At 39.5% G+C, this 18483-nt stretch overlaps 1 protein-coding gene across 1 annotated transcript in view; it reads left to right on the forward strand.

Annotated features, from left to right (window-relative positions):
- AMPD1 (adenosine monophosphate deaminase 1) overlaps positions 1-16903 on the forward strand; it is a 294451-nt gene extending 277548 nt beyond the window's left edge. The window contains exons 12-15 of the mRNA XM_053706560.1: positions 825-945; positions 13261-13434; positions 13711-13821; positions 15642-16903. Of these exons, the coding sequence (XP_053562535.1) occupies positions 825-945; positions 13261-13434; positions 13711-13821; positions 15642-15800 (565 nt within the window). The 3' untranslated portion in view covers positions 15801-16903. The remainder of the gene's footprint in view (positions 1-824; positions 946-13260; positions 13435-13710; positions 13822-15641) is intronic.
- The last annotated feature ends 1580 nt before the right edge of the window (positions 16904-18483 follow it).

An 18483-nucleotide genomic window follows, 5' to 3' on the forward strand; every position in this document is an offset into this window, starting at 1 on the left:
TAATAAAGGTGTTTCTTTTTTCTACACCAACCCCTGTATTTATATGAGTAACTGCAATTCTACTTAAAGAGACACTAAACCCAATTTTTTATTCTTTCATGATTCAGATAGATCATGCAATTTTAAGCAACTTTCTAATTTATTATTATCAATTTTTCTTCATTCTCTTGCTATCTTTATTTGAAAAAGCAGGAAACAACAGTTAGGAGCCAGCCCATTTTTGGTTCTGCACCTGGGTAGAGCTTGCTGATTGGTTTGCTACATTTAGCCACCAATCAGCAAGCGCTAACCAGGTGCTGAACCAAAAAGGGTCTGGTTCTTATGCTTATATTCTTTCTAATCATTCTCGTGCTTTTAAAGATAGCACGAGAACAATGACAAATTGATATTAGGAGTAAATTAGAAAGTTGCTTAAAATTGCATGCTCTATCTGAATCACTAAAGAAAATTTGGGTTTAGTGTCCCTTTATCTACTACTACAATAATGTTTCAAGACAACTATGATTGAGGGCCCATATTGTGCTTGAAACATTGCCATTATACTTGTTAGGATCTTATGTTGTAAAAGTTCCCTTTTAATGGGTATGACTGGATCATTTTAATTTTATTGAAATATTCCAAGGTTTGGAGTCAAATTTTGGTACTTTTTGAATTTATTTATAGGTGTACTGCTTCAATACTTACCCACCAATAAATAAATAATAAGAATAAAGAATACAGGAGGCTACTTTTAAGAGTGAAAAAATAGATTTACCAGTAAGTGTAAATCTGTTTGTTGTTTTTTTTACATGACTATCTGCTAATACATTTGTTTGTTTTTTTAGGGAAAGGGGAATGAACACTTTCCTGTTCCGTCCTCACTGTGGGGAGGCTGGTGCAATCACTCACTTACTCGCTGCATTCATGACAGCAGATAATATTTCTCATGGATTGAACTTGAAAAAGGTTGGTGTTTATTTAACTAGTCAAAAATATACATCCACGTAGTTACCTGCTGGGGGTGTCAGATATGTGAAATATCAAACTGTTACTCCCCAAAACCCAAGTAAATTCTGTTATTATATACTATAAATAAACATTAAGCATTAAGCATTCAAATTACACATAATAAATTAGATTTGATAAAAAAATATATAATAAATAAATAAAAAAATATATTAAATAAAGCGTTTAAGCATTTTTGTGTAACGAGCCAAATAAGTCCACCAAATGCTTCATGAAAAATCTTCAAAAACAAAAATATCAAATAATTAACAATAAATTGCTAGCAGCCCAGGTTTATCTTTTAAATGGACAGTGTAGTGGACACATTACATAGTCTAATTTGGTAAAGCAGCACTGCTTTCTAGGGTAAAACACATAAAGTCCCACTAAAGAGCTGCAGAGAACTGCTGGTCCTGAGCTGGTAAACAACAATGCCAATCACCAGCTGCGTTCAGCTCAGGAGCTGTAGTGTTTGTGGCTGCAAAACAAGACTTTATCAAGAAAATAAACACATAGGGCTAGATTACAAGTGGAACACAATCGATAGTGCAGGGTGTGTTATCTTTTTAAAGGGACACTCAGGTTTTATTACATTTTCATGATTCAGATACAGCATGTAATTTTAACCCCTTAATGACCGGACCATTTTCAATTTTCTTACCCTTAATGACAATGGCTATTTTTGCATTTCTGCGGTGTTTGTGTTTAGCTGTAATTTTCCTCTTACTCATTTACTGTACCCACACATATTATATACCGTTTTTCTCGCCATTAAATGGACTTTCTAAAGATACCATTATTTTCATCATGTCTTATAATTTACTAAAAAAATAATAATAAAATATGAGGAAAAAATGGAAAAAACCACACTTTTTCCAACTTTGACCCCCAAAATATGTTGCACATCTACAATCACCAAAAAACACCCATGCTAAATAGTTTCTAAATTTTGTCCTGAGTTTAGAAATACCCAATGTTTACATGTTCTTTGCTTTTTTTGCAATTTATGGGGCAATAAATACAAGTAGCACTTCGCTATTTCCAAACCACTTTTTTTCAAAATTAGCGCTAGTTACATTGGAACCCTGATATCTGTCAGGAATACCTGAATATCCCTTGACATGTATATATTTTTTTTTAGAAGACAACCCAAAGTATTGATCTAGGCCCATTTTGGTATATTTCATGCCACCATTTCACCGCCAAATGCGATCAAAAAAAAAAAAGTTCACTTTTTCACAAAATTTGTCACAAACTTTAGGTTTCCCACTGAAATTATTTACAAATAGCTTCTGCAATTATGGCACAAATGGTTGTAAATGCTTCTCTGGGATCCCCTTTTTTCAGAAATAGCAGACTTATATGGCTTTGGCGTTGCTTTTTGGTAATTAGAAGGCCGCTAAATGCTGCTGCGCACCACACGTTAATTATGCCCAGCAGTGAAGGGGTTAAATTAGGTAGCTTGTAGGGAGCTTGCAGGGTTAATTTTAGAGATCAGCCTCCCACCTGACACATCCCACCCCCTGATCCCTCCCAAACAGCTCTCTTCCCTTCCCCACCCCACAATTGTTCCCGCCATCTGAAGTACTGGCAGAAAGTCTGCCAGTACTAAATAAAAGAGTTTTTTTTTTTTTTAAATAAAAATAATAAAGTATTTTAGCTGTGATGGACCCCTGCCTTAGCCCCAACCTCCCTGATCCCCCCTCCAGCTCTCTAACCCTCTCCCCTACCTAATTACCGCCATCTTGGGTACTGGCAGCTGTCTGCCAGTACCCAGTTTGGCCCCAAAAAGTATTTTTATTTTATTTTTTACTTAAAAAACTATTTCTGTAGTGTAGCAGCCCCCCACAATACCCCCACCCCCACCCCCTCCCAGATCCTTTTATATTTTTTTAAAAAAAAATCCCTTTTTTTTCCCCTCTCTGCCCTCATTCATTGGTGTCAGTGTGGCTAATGGTGCACGTGCACGCGCACACTCGCGCATCGTGCACGCACGCGCGCACCCTCACTCCCAGCACTATCGCTACCACACCCGGCACTATCGCTACCGGTGCAGAGAGGGCCACAGAGTGGCTCTCTCTGCATCGGAGGCTTGTAAAGTGGTATTGCAGGATGCCTCCATATCGAGGCATCACTGCAATACCCTCAGAGCTGCTGGAAGCATTTGTGATCATTTCCAGCACTCTGTTAGACAACTGACGTACCAGGTACGTCCATTGTCATTAACTGCTTGTTAATGCATGACGTACCTGGTACGTCAGTTGTCATTAAGGGGTTAAACAACTTTCCAATTTACTTCCATTAAAAAAAATGTGCACAGTCTTTTATATTTACACTTTTTTGAGTCACCAGCTCCTACTGAGCATGTGCAAGAACTCAGACTATACGTATATGCATTTGTGATTGGCTGATTGCTATCACATGGTACAGGGGGAGTGAAAATATACATAACTTTGAAATTTGTTAGAAAAGAATCTACTACTCATTTGAAATTCAGAGTAAATGCTATTGTATTGTCTTGTTATCTTGCATTTGTTGATTATGCAAATCTAATGTGTTTACTGGTCCTTTAAATGGAAGGTTAAATATTTTAACCAAAGCATCTTAACGCTGCCAAAAAATGTTTTACGTGCCCTTTACTTTTAATGGATAGCGCAGGGAGCACGATCAGCGAGCTTGTTGTGCTTGTATTACAAGTTTTGAGTTAAGTGTTGTGCTTGAGCCCAAGCCAAAATAGAGCAGTAAAATTTAGCACTTTTTAAGAACTGAAGTAAACTATTATTAATAATAATACAGCACAGAACTACCTGAAAAATTCCACTACTTGCGCACCCTCAGCTTAGTAACTGCACAATATCCGGCAGGAATTTTACTGCGTGTCTCCATAGAGGTCTATTATGTGAGGGATTTAGTGCACCCTCAGCTTAGCGATTGAACAATATCCGGAACTCATTTTACTGTTTGGCTCTATAGAGGTCTATTATGTGAGGGATTAAGTGCACCCGCACTACCCGACATGAAGATGTTAGTGCACACTAGACCATTGCTCAAGGGTCAAAAATAACTTTGGACCTGTAATATGAACATAAAATTAGAAGCCCTATTGATTGTGCTTGAGTGATGTTAACGTCAATAATTTTTGTGCTCCACTTGTAATCTAGACTAGTGTTTCTCAAGCGCGGTCCTCAAGTAACCCCAACACACTAGGTTTTCATTATAGCTGAACCAGTGCACAGGTGAAATAATCAGCTGATCAGTAACACCATGGTTACTAACCTGCTCTCACCCATCAGCTGATTATTTCACCTGTGCACTGGTTAAGCTATAATGAAAACCTGGCCTGTTGGGGGTACTTGAGGACGGCGCTTGAGAAACAATGATCTATACCATATAGTCTCACAGCCAGTAGTGCAAAAATATGTGCTAATGAATTATAACTAGAATGTCCCTTTAAGTAGACTTCAAAAAAAGTTATATTTAAAACATATTGGTCCACAATCACTCTACATTCACTCAACTTTATAAGACATTTTGAGATAAAGTCAGAGCAAGTTCAGTTTGAAATTTATCTCTGTATTCATTAATAGTTATCTTAAAACACATTATTACAGCAGCAGTCTTAAAGAAGCTTACATATTCATTAAGGACATTTTTGCTGTGCTTAATATATCGGTAAGATTGTATAACTAAAATTCATTACGTCTATGGATTTAGGCCACTGGTTTTCAAACCTGTCCTCAGACCTCCCTAACAGGCCAGATTTTGAGGATTTCTGAACTGGAGCACAGGTGAAACAATCAGCTGATTAATAACCATGGTTATTTTACCTGCTCTCACCCAAGGTAATCCTGAAAACCTGGCCTGTTGGGGAGGCCCGAGGACAGGTTAGAAAACCATTGATTTAGACAAGTCAAAGTCAAGTTTCAGAATAAAAATAAATACAAATGTCATATATAAAACACAACAGAAATAAAAAGTCAGCCTAAAAAGGTCATAAAAGTGCAAAAAGAAAATGTTCTGATGTGTTCGAAAATTCTATTTTTGCACTGTTTGCCTTTAACTATGTGCTAAATCCCTGCATATGGGTTAAACACATAGTTAAAGTAAGCTCCAAGAGAGCAATGCACTAGGGACCTAGATGAACATATGGAAACTTCTCTGTGAAAATTGGGCTAAAAGAGGCTGCACTCAGGTGACTACTGTGCCATTGTTCATTCTTGGCCGAGTGCTTCTCTTTCTGTAAATATGTGTGCAGCCACCAATCACCAGCTAGATACCAGTAATGCATTGCTGCTCCTAAGTCTATCTAGTTATGCTTTTTAACAAAGGATACCAAGAGAACAAAGTACATTTGCAAATAGAAGATGCAGATCAATTCACTTTATCAAATTCTCTTTGGCCAATGTGTTGGCTCAGACTGATTATTATTTAACTAGAAAGGTTCCTAGGTGGGCTAAAGAGGCAAGTACAGCATGGTCACTCTAGACTGGCCATATAAAGTAATATACTGTATGCCCAATGTCTATAAAAATGTAACAATCACAGACAGGTCAGTAACTTGAGAAAACCCTCATGTATTTTACCAGATGTTTTTATTGCTTGAAAGTACTTGATGATTAATTTTAGAAATGATTCACAACTAAATTAAAGGGATACAAAACCCACATTTTTTTCTTTCATGATTCCGATACAGCAGCAATTTAAAGCAACTTTCTAATTTACTCCTATTATAAATTTTTCTACGTTCTCTCTATTTTTATTTGAAAAAGCAGGATTTTTTGTTCAGCACCCTGGATAGCGCTTGCTAATTGGTGGTTACATTTAGCCACCAATCAGCAAGCGCTACCTAGGTGCTGAACCAAAAATGGGACAGCTCCTATGCTTGCATTCTTGCTTTTCAAATAAAAATAGCAAGAGAACGAAGAAAAAATGTATAATAGGAGTAAATTAGAAAGTTGCTTAAAATTGCATGCTCTATCTGAATCATAAAAGAAAAAATTGGGGTTAAGTGTCCCTTTAATCATAACTCAAACCTGAGCTATGACCTAAATTGAGCCTAAGAACCAAGGGAGCCATTGCTAATTAATTTTAATCATCTGAGTTGCGGTGCTGGGGCTGCTTCCAGTATTTCCTGTGAGCGACGTGACGCACTACTACCAGGCCGCGGTAAACCTAAGGGCCTACTGCAGTACCAACGCTGAGCTTGTCACCCGACTTGCGTCTTAAAGTCTTACCGCCAATAAGGAGAACGGATCGGGTACCTCTGAGTGCCTTTCTACTTGTGGTGTGGAAACTCTCCCATCTGCTGCTGTGGTGCGGCTGGCGGAGGGAGACCGGAACGTGCATAGCCCGGCGCCTCGGGCATACAGCTGGAGTGGAGCTCCTGACTCGGGAGGTGCCGTGCGACTTGCTTCCTAGCCTTTCAGTTTGCCCCATAAGGATTGTCGGACACACCGCCCGCATCATTACTCTGTCCGTAAGCACGGCAGAGGAGCTCAGAGACCCCACGGCTCTACAGAGAGGATTGCGGCCTGTTGTGCGTGAGTGCTAAGAGCTTACATAGAGCTCGCGGGCATTAGGGGTCATAAGCCTGAGAAGTGGTGAGGAGCTGCCGCCATAGGCTTGAAGTTACTGGGTTGCTGGCAAAATACCTTAGTTGATAAGGATAAGCTGAAGTTTTCAGTGCATACATGTCTCTCAGCATCCCCCAATACTACACAATATAGCACACCTGCCTGCCTATTCTATAGCTGGGACACAAATTTAAATTAGATTAATACAGCAGGAATTATCACAGTGAGTCTGCAGTGACTTTTTTTTTTTTTCTCTCTTCTTTAACAAGCTGATATTGGGATTGCAGAATCTACTCTCTATAGACAATACTAACATGTCACAAAAAAAACAGCCTGGTGCTGAAAAGGGCACGAAAACCAGAAACATGAACTATTACATCAAGCCCACTGGATCTCAAGTACCTGGTGCTGATCAGTCACAGACATCCTCAAGAGAAGACGCTGTAGCCTTACCTACTCCTGAATCCTCACAATATGTTACTAAAGAGGACTTGAAGTTTCTATCTTCTAAAGAGGATATAAAAGGAATAGCAGCAGACATCAAGAATTTATTTGGTGAATTAAAAAGGGATCTATCTGAACTCTCTCAGAGGGTTAATATTGTCGAGACCTCACAGGCCACAACACAGGAGCAGCTGCAGGATAACACCTCTCAGATACAACAAAACACCAATGCTATACATGGTCTCCTGGAAAGAATAGAGGACTTGGACAACCGCAGCAGGCGGAATAACCTCAGAGTTAGAGGAATCCCGGAAACAATCAACCCCACTGCTCTTTTGGGGTATTTGCAAGACCTCTTCAGAACCATCAAGGGAACACCACTGGCGCAAGAGGTAATCATAGAAAGGGCGCACAGGGCGCTGCGGCCTAAACCATCTTTAAAAGCCCCCCCAAGAGATGTCATCCTTAGGCTGTTGAACTACAAGGACAAAGAGGAGATACTTCGCTGCAGCAGGAACAAACAACCAGTTCAACACGCGGGGATTACCCTGCAAATCTTCTCTGATCTATGTCCTGCAACCCTACAGAAGCGTAGGGAACTGCGTTTCCTAACATCAGTTCTCCAGGATAACAAGATCCCTTATAGATGGGGATTCCCCACCTGTCTGGTGGCCTCTAACGGAGAAAAATCTACAATTTTCCGTTCCATGTCTGATTTGGAGAATTTCTGCTCTGTCCTGGGAGTGGAGGTTCCGTGCCCAGACAACTCTGCAGGCCCCTCTTCTGTTCTCCAGGAAGGCAGTCGTCAGACCTAACCGGAGAGGTAAGACTATTGGCTTATTTCCCTTGGAACTGTTCTAAAATGTATGGGGACAATAACACATTATAAAGATTTCGTCATGATGGACCAGCCTCTAATAAAGATTTTGTCTTCCCCTTGCCACAGTTACCTGTTAGGTCTGCCCAGACAACTGTAAAGTAAAAATGTAAATCCTGTGCTGTTGCTCTTTCTTTAACGGAGTTATATCTTTTTAGAGCTCCCTACCTAACTTAACGCAGATGTCTGTTTTTTCCGGGGGGATGTGGATTTTCAAATTGTCAGTTATGCTCTTTCAAATAGGGGTTCCACCTTAATCCAAGCATACTCCCCCCCCCGGATACCAAGACCCCCTTTAGTTTTACTAATTTTTATTGGGCCCCCTGTCCCTCCTCTCCCAAGGCTCAGTTGCCCTACTTGTGGGGGACACTGTTAACTATAAATATCAGTTTTCTGTATGTGAAGCTCGTTTATACTTGGGATCTTACGCAGACAAGTTTATGTTATTAGGGACTATGTGGCTGGGGATGGGTCATTACTTATACCTTTATGAAGGGTCCATCTCTACTCATATATGATCCCCATGGTTCTAAAATGTTGGCTCTTATTCACATTTTGTATATTGTTGGTTTGAAATAATTATATGTTTTACACTAATGTCTATACAATATTTAATCCCCTCAGGTCTTGTCAAAATGTTTAAAAATTTTTTTTTCAATAGGCCGACCGCAGGCATATTCCCTCTAGTAGAAACCGACACAGAGGTTAGTTGGCAGCTTTCTGCCTCAGTATAGTTGTTACACGTGATCATAAAACACTACTATTTCTCAGATACCTCTCTACTTCTGACTCTTATTATACCACGAGATCCTCGTTCAACAGCAAACACAGACTGTATAGTTAGTGACCCCCTTTAGAACTAGGATCCTCTCTTCTATAACTATTACTCTTTTCTGACTTCTTTCCCCTCCCTCTGCCGCTTCTCTCCCTAACCCCTTCTTACTTCCATCGATTTCCCCTCTCCCCTTTCTTTTCAGTTAATTTTATAAATTTTTTAATTTTTTTTTTTTTTTTTTTTTTTTTCTCTCCTCAATAATGCATGCCAGACATAATAATCCTCAGGTTCACCCCCTGAGATTTCTAACAATAAACGTGAAAGGTCTGAACAGTCCTGGTAAGCGTTCCATAGTCACAAGAGAACTAAATAAGCTTCAGGGGGATGTGGTTTTTATACAGGAATCTCACTTTGCCAAACAAACAGAACCAAAATGGCACAACCATAAATATCCAACTGCTCTCTTTTCCTCCGGCCCTCGTAAACAGAATGGGGTGGGTATTTTAATACATCGCAGGGTACCATTTCAGGCGCAGGACGTGGTAAGAGACAGGGAAGGCCGATACATCATAGTGGTAGGATTATTACATAATGTTCTAGTAACTCTGATTAATGTATACGCCCCGAATGTAGCACAGCATGTTTTTTTCAAAACGCTCTCGGGGAGATTGCTCGAGCATTCTAAAGGAATTCTCATCATGGGGGGTGACTTTAATGCTCCATTAGTCCCAAAACAGGATACCTCCAATGGCCTCTCAAGCGTGCCTCATCATATATTGAAACACATCAACATGATGCTTAGAGGTCACTTGCTGCATGACATATGGCGTACGTTACACCCCACTGAGACAGAATTCACATTTTATTCCAACCCGCACAGGAAATACTCCCGTATAGATTATTTTTTTACAAACTCTCATGGTATTGAATATGTGCAACGTAGTGATATTGCCCCAATTACATGGTCTGACCACGCACCGGTCTCCTTTGAAATGCTGTGGCCCGATATGCCTGCTACCTCCTATATTTGGAGACTGGATGAGACCCTCTTGGGTGATCCGGTCATCCTGGAGGATGTCTCAGAGCGTATGCGAGAATACTTCGAATTGAATTTAACAGAGGATATGCCCCTCTCCACTGTGTGGGAGGCCCATAAAAGTGTTGTTAGGGGTCATCTTATCAAGCATAAAGCCAGATTGCAGAATCAAAAAAGGTTGAGATATAACCAATTATTAACTGATATTAAGATATTAGAGGAACAACATAAGAAAAACCCCTTAAATAGCGATATTGACAATCGACTGGCACAAGCCAGATTGGATTTTAGACAGCTTCTTCGGGATGAAAATCATAAAATAGCGATCTGGCTTAGGCAAAGGTACTATGAGGAGGGGGATAAAGCTGGTAAATTACTGGCCAGGACACTAAAGTGATCCCAACTCAAAGCTTATGTATATTCCATGAAGGATCACAGAAATGTGACCCACCGGGACAGCCGTGGTATAGCGGAAGTATTCCGTGTTTATTACGATGGCCTGTACAATCTCAAAACCAGCCTGGCCGCTCAATCAGGGGACATGCCCACACAGAGCCAATTGGTCCAAGACTACCTCACGACCACTCAGCTCCGAACCTTAGACAAAGAAGCTGGGGCCTTTCTGGAGACATCCCTGTCCGGGGAGGAGATAGCGAACGCGCTGAAAAGCCTCCCGAGTGGTAAATGCCCTGGCCCAGATGGGCTAAGTGCAAAATACTACAAGGCGTTTCTCCCGGAGCTTCTGCCACACCTCCAGAACTTGTTCAACACTTTACCTGACAATGGGGTATTACCGGCATCTATGCTATCGGCATACATAACAGTATTACCAAAGCCAGGAAAGGCCCCAGACAAACCGCAAAGTTATCGGCCGATATCTTTGCTGAACACTGACGTCAAGATCTTGGCGAAGGTGTTAGCAAACAGAGTTAATAAGTACCTACCAGACTTGATTGCTTTAGATCAGGTCGGATTTATACCGGGTAGGGAAGCTAGGGATAACACCCTTAAGGTGTTGCAGCTGATTTCACACTCTGTCGACCGGGGGCTGCCGTTCGCCCTGTTGTCGACTGACGCGGAAAAAGCTTTCGACAGGGTGAACTGGCAGTTCCTTAGAGGCACCCTGGGGAGAATGGGATTTGGGAGGCGGTTCATTAACACAGTCTTTAGCCTCTACTCCTCTCCAAGTGCGAGGATACGGGTCAATGGTCTTCTTTCCGAGTCATTCGATATTTCAAATGGCACCAGGCAGGGGTGTCCCTTATCCCCCTTACTGTTTGCCATTTCGGTAGAGGCCCTAGCGTGTAATATCCGCGATTGCAAACAAATCAAAGGATATCTAATAGGAGATCGGGAATGTAAGATATGTATGTATGCCGATGATCTTTTGTTCACACTGAGAGATCTTGAGACATCGGTCCCTGCCTTGCTACAGGAGTTTGACAAATATGGTAGGGTCTCAAACTTCTTACTGAATGCCACTAAGTCTGAGGTTCTGGGAGTCAACTTAGACCCACTTGTAATGGGATGGCTCAAGGAACACAGCCCGTTTCAAATAAAAGAAAGCCGACTGAAATATCTTGGCATACACTTAGCTGTCTCAGCTGCAGACCTCTTTGAGGCTAACTACATGTCGCTTAGACGTACAGTTGCGGCTGACCTTTCGGGGTGGAAACACAAAACAATCTCTTGGTTGGGAAGAATAGGGGTAGTGAAAATGAATGTTCTCCCAAGAATAATGTACTTGTTTCAAACACTACCTATCCCTTTACCTCCTACCTTCCTCACACAGTTCCAAAGCTTAATTGAGGAATATGTTTGGCAGGGGATCAGACCGAGAGTAAGCAGAAAAACTATGTATTTAGCTAGGGAAGATGGCGGACTGAGCCTCCCGGACCTCAGACTATACAGGAAAGCAGTGATCCTGCAGAGAATAGTTGAGTGGTGCCAGGGTAACCCACAAAAAGATTGGATTACTATTGACAAGGATGCTTTACAAGTGCAGGAACTGTCGCCCCTATTGTGGATGGCTGCTAAGTACAGATCTTCCTGTGTGTGGAAGTACCCCCTGTTGGAGGAGCTGTTTAGCGTATGGGATACTACGATAAAAGTGGACTCTCATGTCTCAACATTGTATTCCCCCCTGACGCCTATATATTCCAACTCCGACCTACCACTTCAGTCTAGAATACCCCCGGAACAGAGCAGAGTGTTCGGTAACAGAGTGGCCAGCTTTGTTTCTATGGGGAGAATAAAGACAAGGGAAGAGATTTTGGCTGACTTCCCCGAGATCCCATTGTCTTGGATTACCTATTTACAAATAGGTCATTTCATAAGCACCCACAAACATAAGACACATTTATTGAGGGACCCCACACCCTTCGAGGCTTTATGCACGAAAAAAACTCCATCCAGACATTTGACCTCTATCATTTACGCTCTTCTCCTTCACCCCAAGGACAGCCCCCTTCCAAATTATACCAGAATGTGGCACAGAGAGTTGGGAACGGATTTGTCCGAGGAGGCGTGGCAGCGTATTTTTCTGGCTGCCAGGACAGTCTCGGTCTCAGCTCGTATACAAGAGTCTCACTACAAGTTCCTGAGCAGATGGTATCTTACGCCATCTAGGCTTCGAGCAATCTACCCTAGAGTTTCAGACAGGTGCTGGAGAGGGTGCGGGGAGACAGGAACGATTTTACATATCTGGTGGGATTGCCCCCTCTTGGAGCCCTTCTGGACCTCCATTTGGCGGGAGATTCAGGTGATTCTGGAGATGGATATTCCAAAAATCCCAGAGATTTTGTTGTTCCATTTTCCCAACAAAATAAAGGACAGTCTGAAAAAGACACTTCTAAAATTGATGTTGACAGGAGCCAAGAACCTTGTCCCCCGGAGGTGGAAATCAGCTCAGATTCCCACGCTGGCGGATTGGAAACAAAGTGTGCAGGACATCCTGCTTCTGGAAAAATATCACTATGTTAGGATTCAGAAGCTGGACGTCTATATGACGCTGCTGCAGATGTGGGACGGTGCCTGCCTGGCGGGCTAGTTAGTAGACCTGGAACCACTGTAACTTAACAGATAGTTGTACAATGTGAGTTACCTATTCCCTTTTAATTTTTATTTTTTCCCCCCCCCCCCTTCTTTCACCCTTCTTTCTCTTCCACCTCTCTCTATTTCAGCACCCTATATCTCCCTTTCTATTCTCTGACTATTCCCTTATTCACATGAAGTCGAGGGGTACGCAAGGACCGGCCATCTTAGTAGTGACGACATACTGAAATAAGTCAATATCATTTTTATTTTACTCCAACTGGCCCTGTTAGGTTTTTATGTGTTTGTTTTGCCCAATTTTTGGGCCCATCTACAAAAGTTATATATCATGTTACAGAAAATTTCTAAAAATTGTAAAAATGGAGTAAAATGATTGTCAAAGCTTTGTCAAATGCTGTATATTCGTTCATGCCATACCATTGACTTTCATGTATAATGTTTGTTTATTTTTTCAATAAAGCTCCTTTAAAAAAAAAAAAAAAAAAAAAAAAAAATTGTTTTTGCTTATTCTTTCCAGAGCCCAGTGCTACAGTACTTGTATTTTCTGTCTAAAATCCCCATTGCAATGTCACCTCTGAGTAATAACAGCCTGTTCCTGGAATATGCCAAGAATCCCCTACTAGATTTCCATGCTAAAGGCCTGGTGGTTTCACTGTCTACTGATGATCCAATGCAGTTCCATTATACCAAGGTATAGTACATCAGTACATTTGAGATGTATTTATTGAATGAATTAATAATCATTAGACAATTGAATGCACTAAGCAGAGGTGATTATGGAGCATATAATGTGTGGATGCTTTAGTAATGAATGGGGATATAGAATATACATAGCAAGAGATACTGGTATGATAAGTAAGGCTTACAATGGTTTGTGGGGATATGCAAATATATATCTTGTTTAATTTGTTTGTTGTGATAAACAATTGCTTATAAATAAATAAAATAAGCTCACTGTGATCTGTAGGAACCTTTAATGGAGGAATATGCCATCGCTGCTCAGGTCTTCAAACTCAGCACCTGTGATATGTGTGAGATATCAAGGAACAGTGTTCTGCAGTGCGGTTTATCCCACAAGGTAAGTGTAGCGCTCACATTACTGGCAATGGAGTTTAGTATTGATATATGTGCATTCTTAAAACGTCACTGTTGGTGCGCGTACAGATGTTTTAACATGGGCGTACTGTATCATTGTATTGAAGATACGTAAAACCAAAAAAAACATTTGTATGATTTAGAAAGAGCATTCAATGTTAAACAACTTTCCAATGTATTTCTATTGTCAAATTGGATTCATTATCTTGGAATCCTTTGTTGTAGGAGAAGAATTGCACTACTGGGAGCTAGCTGGACACATCTGGTGAGCCAATGACAAGAGGCATGTAATGTGCAGCAAGCTCCCAGTAGTACAATGCTGCTTCTGAGCTTACCTAGGTATGATTTTCAACAAAAGATACTAAGAGAATGAAGAAAAATAAATAATAGAACTACATTGGAAAGTTGGTTAAAATTGCTTTCTCTATCTAAATCATTAATTCAGATATTTACCTGATCCTGCCACATTCTGCACACCGATTGGTTAGCTCAGATCACAAGCTCATTCGCCTCTGTCCCTAATTGGTCATTGGCAACATCCTATAATACTATTGGTTAGCTCAGATCACATGCTCATTTATATCTGTCCCTAACTGGCCACAGCTAAGGAGACTGGGAACATGAATTCCACCAAGCTTTTCCAGAGGAGTATACCTAAACTACTCTTGATTTGCAAAACCTTGAAGATTGGCCTAACAAATTATAGTGTTAAAGGGACAGTCAAGTCCAAAAAAAACCTTTAATTTTTCAAATAGGGCATGTAATTTTAAACAACTTTCCAATTTACTTTTATCACCAATTTTGCTTTTTTCTCTTGGTATTCTTAGTTGAAAGCTAAACCTAGGAAGGCTCATATGATAATTTCTAAGCCCTTGAAGGCCGCCATGCTTTTTTATTTGCTTTTCACAACAGGGGAGAGCTAGTTCATGTGAGCCATATAGATAACATTGTGTTCACGCCCGGGCATGAGCACAATGTTATCTATATGGTTCACATAAACTAGTACTCCCCTGTTGTGAACAGCTAATAAAAAAGCATGTGATATGAGGCTGCCTGTAGTGGCTTATGAAACAGGCAGACATTTAGAGGTTTAAATGTTATAAAGTATATTAATATAACAATATTGCTTGTGCAAAGCTGGGGAATGGATAGTAAAGGCGTTATCTATCTTTTTAAACAATAGCAATTTTAAGTGTTGGTTGTCCCTTTAACCCTGCCTTATACCTGCCCATAACTGAGATTATAATAGGGAACTGCAAAACAGTGGTGATGTTGCTGACATAATGACTGTGGAACACCTGGTCTACTCTAGTAACAAGTTCAGACTGTCTCCTCTAAATAAAGCAACTGGTGGGGGAGTTTGGCTATTGAAAAACATTTGCAGCAAACAAGCTCAATGCATTCAAATATTTTTTTCTAAATCACCCACTAGTTTAATTCCTCGCAAACCTGCAGACAAATCTTGTAATTACATGGTTTTTACTGTGCCTTTAACATAATGAAGCCAGTTCTTATTCCCTTTAACTTCTAAATCCTTTGAGTAGCTCACTCCTTTGTAATAACATCCTACTAGAAATGGGAATCAAAGGGCAAGATATGCTTTACATGAAAACATGCCTTTATACAGAATGCCCTCTACTCCACTGCAAACTGCATATTATTTTCTACAAAAACTAACATAATTATTCATTCTAGAAAACCAGACATTGCCAAACTTTTTTTTTAAATAATAAAATTAAAAAATATATAATTTCATAGACCAGTCAGTTTGTAATTGTTTTAACTCTGCATTCTTTATTGTAGGAAAAAGTACGTTTCCTGGGTAGCGACTATCACAAGGAGGGGCCTGCAGGCAATGATATTCGCAAGACAAATGTGGCTCAGATCAGGATGGCTTATAGATATGAGACCTGGTGCTATGAGCTCAACTTGATTCTTCAAGCTATGAGAGCTGCAGAATGAGAAGCCCGGCACTGATATCCCCATCTAACGATAATTATTTATTGTGTGGAACTTTCATACATTGTGCTACACAACATCAACAAAAATAAAACAACACAATAATAAAGCAAATAAACAGTTATTGAAATATATTCCACTGATTAATGTATGTTTGGTTTATCAGTGTAAAGTGTTAAAGGGACAGTCTAGTCAAAATTAAACTTTCATGATTCAGATAGGGCATGTCATTTTAAACAACTTTCCAATTTATTTTTATCATCACATTTGCTTTGTTCCCTTGGTATTCTTTGTTAACAACTAAACCTAGGTAGGTGCATGTACTAATTTCTACGCTCTTATCTCAGTGCGCTCTGACAGTTTTTCCCAGCTAGATGGTGCTAGTTCATGTGTGTCATTTAGATAACATGGTGCTTACTCCCGTGGAGTTATTTGAGTCAACGCTGACTGGCTAAAATGCAAGTCTGCCAAAGAACTGAGATAAGGGGGCAGAGGTTTAGATACAAGGTAATTACAGAGGTAAAAAGTATGTTAATATAATCGTGTTGCAAAACTGGGGAATGGATAATAAAGGGATTATCTATATTTTTAAACAATAAACATTTTCAAGTAGACTGTCCCTTTAAATCATGATTTTAAGGGACATGAAACCCAATTTTTTTTCTTTAGCGATTTAAATAGAGCATACAATTTTAAACAACTTTCCAATGTTTTATTATTTTTGCTTCATTCTCTTGGTATCCTTTACTGAAGAAGCAGAAATCCACTATTAGGAGCTACTATTTGAACACATTTGTAATCCAATGACAACAGGCATATATGTGCAGCCACCATTCAGCAGCAAGCTCCCAACTCCTGAGCCTACCTAGGTATTCTCTTCAACAAAGGATACTAAGAGAACAAAGCAGATTAGATATTAAAACTAAACTGAAAATTCATTTTAAATTGTATGATCTATCTCAATCATTAAAGAAAAAGGTTGGGTATCATGTCCCTTTAAATCAATTTGATTTAAATCAAAGCCAACCTTGTACACTCCAATAATATTTAAATTGTTTTAACAATTAAGTTATTGCTGTCAAAATTAAAGTTTGCAATGAAAAATATTACATTTTGTTCATTTATTCCTATTAAAAAATGTTTTCTGCTTGTGTCGTTTGCTGTCATTTTCAGCAATCAATTCAATAGATCATATTAGGTTCTTCCTTTCCCACTCAGACACTCCTTTGCGCTTCCTTCCATGTTGCTGCTGGTAGCTATATATGGCGCCTGCTACAGCAGTATCGGATGTAAGGTCAAGAAACAGACAGCACAACAGGCACTGCATTTACATAGATCCCAAGGTTATGTGAAGGTCACAATCATGTGTATACAAGTGAGGAAAAGACTTAAGCAATGACCTTTTTGCTTACATCACAAGTCCACGATTACACACGTCTACATCACTTATTTTCAGATAGATATCTATTTCTAAGTGTTAGTGTACTAACACTTTTATGTCATCCATGTGAAAAAGCATATTTTTAAATGGCCATTTTACTGTAAAATTTGTTTCCTATTAATGTGTTCTAAATGGCTTGTTATACCTGCTGGAAATCGTTGTTCTCAAGAGCGTGCCAGTTTAAATGGACTGACCCTGCAGGAAAAGCAATTTTGCTCATGTTCTTTTTCTTTGTATGCAAAGCCCAATAGTATGGTATTGAAATGTTAATCATGGGCAGGAGTTCAATTAGCAAAACCAACAGTTTCAGATACAAATCTCTTTTCTCCCAGTGGGAGATTAAAGGGACATACTATTCAAAAATGTTCTTTCATGATTTAGGTAGAACATACAAATTTAAACAACTTTCCGATTTACTTCTATTATCAAATTTGCTTCATTCTTTTGGTATCATTTGTTGAAGCAGCAGCAATGCATTACTGTTTTCTAACTGAACAAATGGGTGCGCCAATGACAATCGGTATATATATGCAGCCACCAATCAGCAGCTAGAACCTAGGTTCTTTGCTGCTCCTGAGCTTCCTAGATAAACCTTTCAGCAAAGAATAACAAGAGAATAAAGCAAATTAAATAATAGAAGTAAATTGGAAAGTTATTTAAAATTGAATTCTCTATTTAAATCATTAAATTGTTTTTTGGGTTTCATGTTCCTTTAATTTATGCTTCTGTCTCTTGTTTACATAGAGAATACAGTAGTATTCATATTTTGATACATGTGCAGCCACCAACCAGCAGCTAGCTACTAGTAGTGCATTGCTGCTTCTGAGCCTACCTGGGTATGCTTTTCAATAAATGATATCAAGAGAATGAAGCAAATTAGATCATTTTTTTAATATGTATTTATTTTCTAAGATCGTATGCAATTCCATTGTCAATATAAACAAAACAAATAAGATAACAGAAAAGAAAAACAGACATTGTATAGGCTTTATGCCGATCATTAAAGTGCAATAAAACAGGTTGAGATCTGTGCATATCCTAAAAGGGCTAATTAATTAAAAAATAGTTTGCATAGAATAATTTTCAAAAATAAGCAAAAATACTTAAAATAGCCATGCTGTCTGGACACTGTTTTCCACCCCTCTTATCAGTGTTTAGACACAGGCATTGTATTTCAACTGAGTTCCCAGCTTCTAGGCATGCTCCAGCAGATAATCTCTATTCATTTGTGCATTTTACCAAAAC

This window comes from Bombina bombina, chromosome 3 (assembly GCF_027579735.1).
Source record: "Bombina bombina isolate aBomBom1 chromosome 3, aBomBom1.pri, whole genome shotgun sequence".
NCBI lineage: Eukaryota > Metazoa > Chordata > Amphibia > Anura > Bombinatoridae > Bombina > Bombina bombina.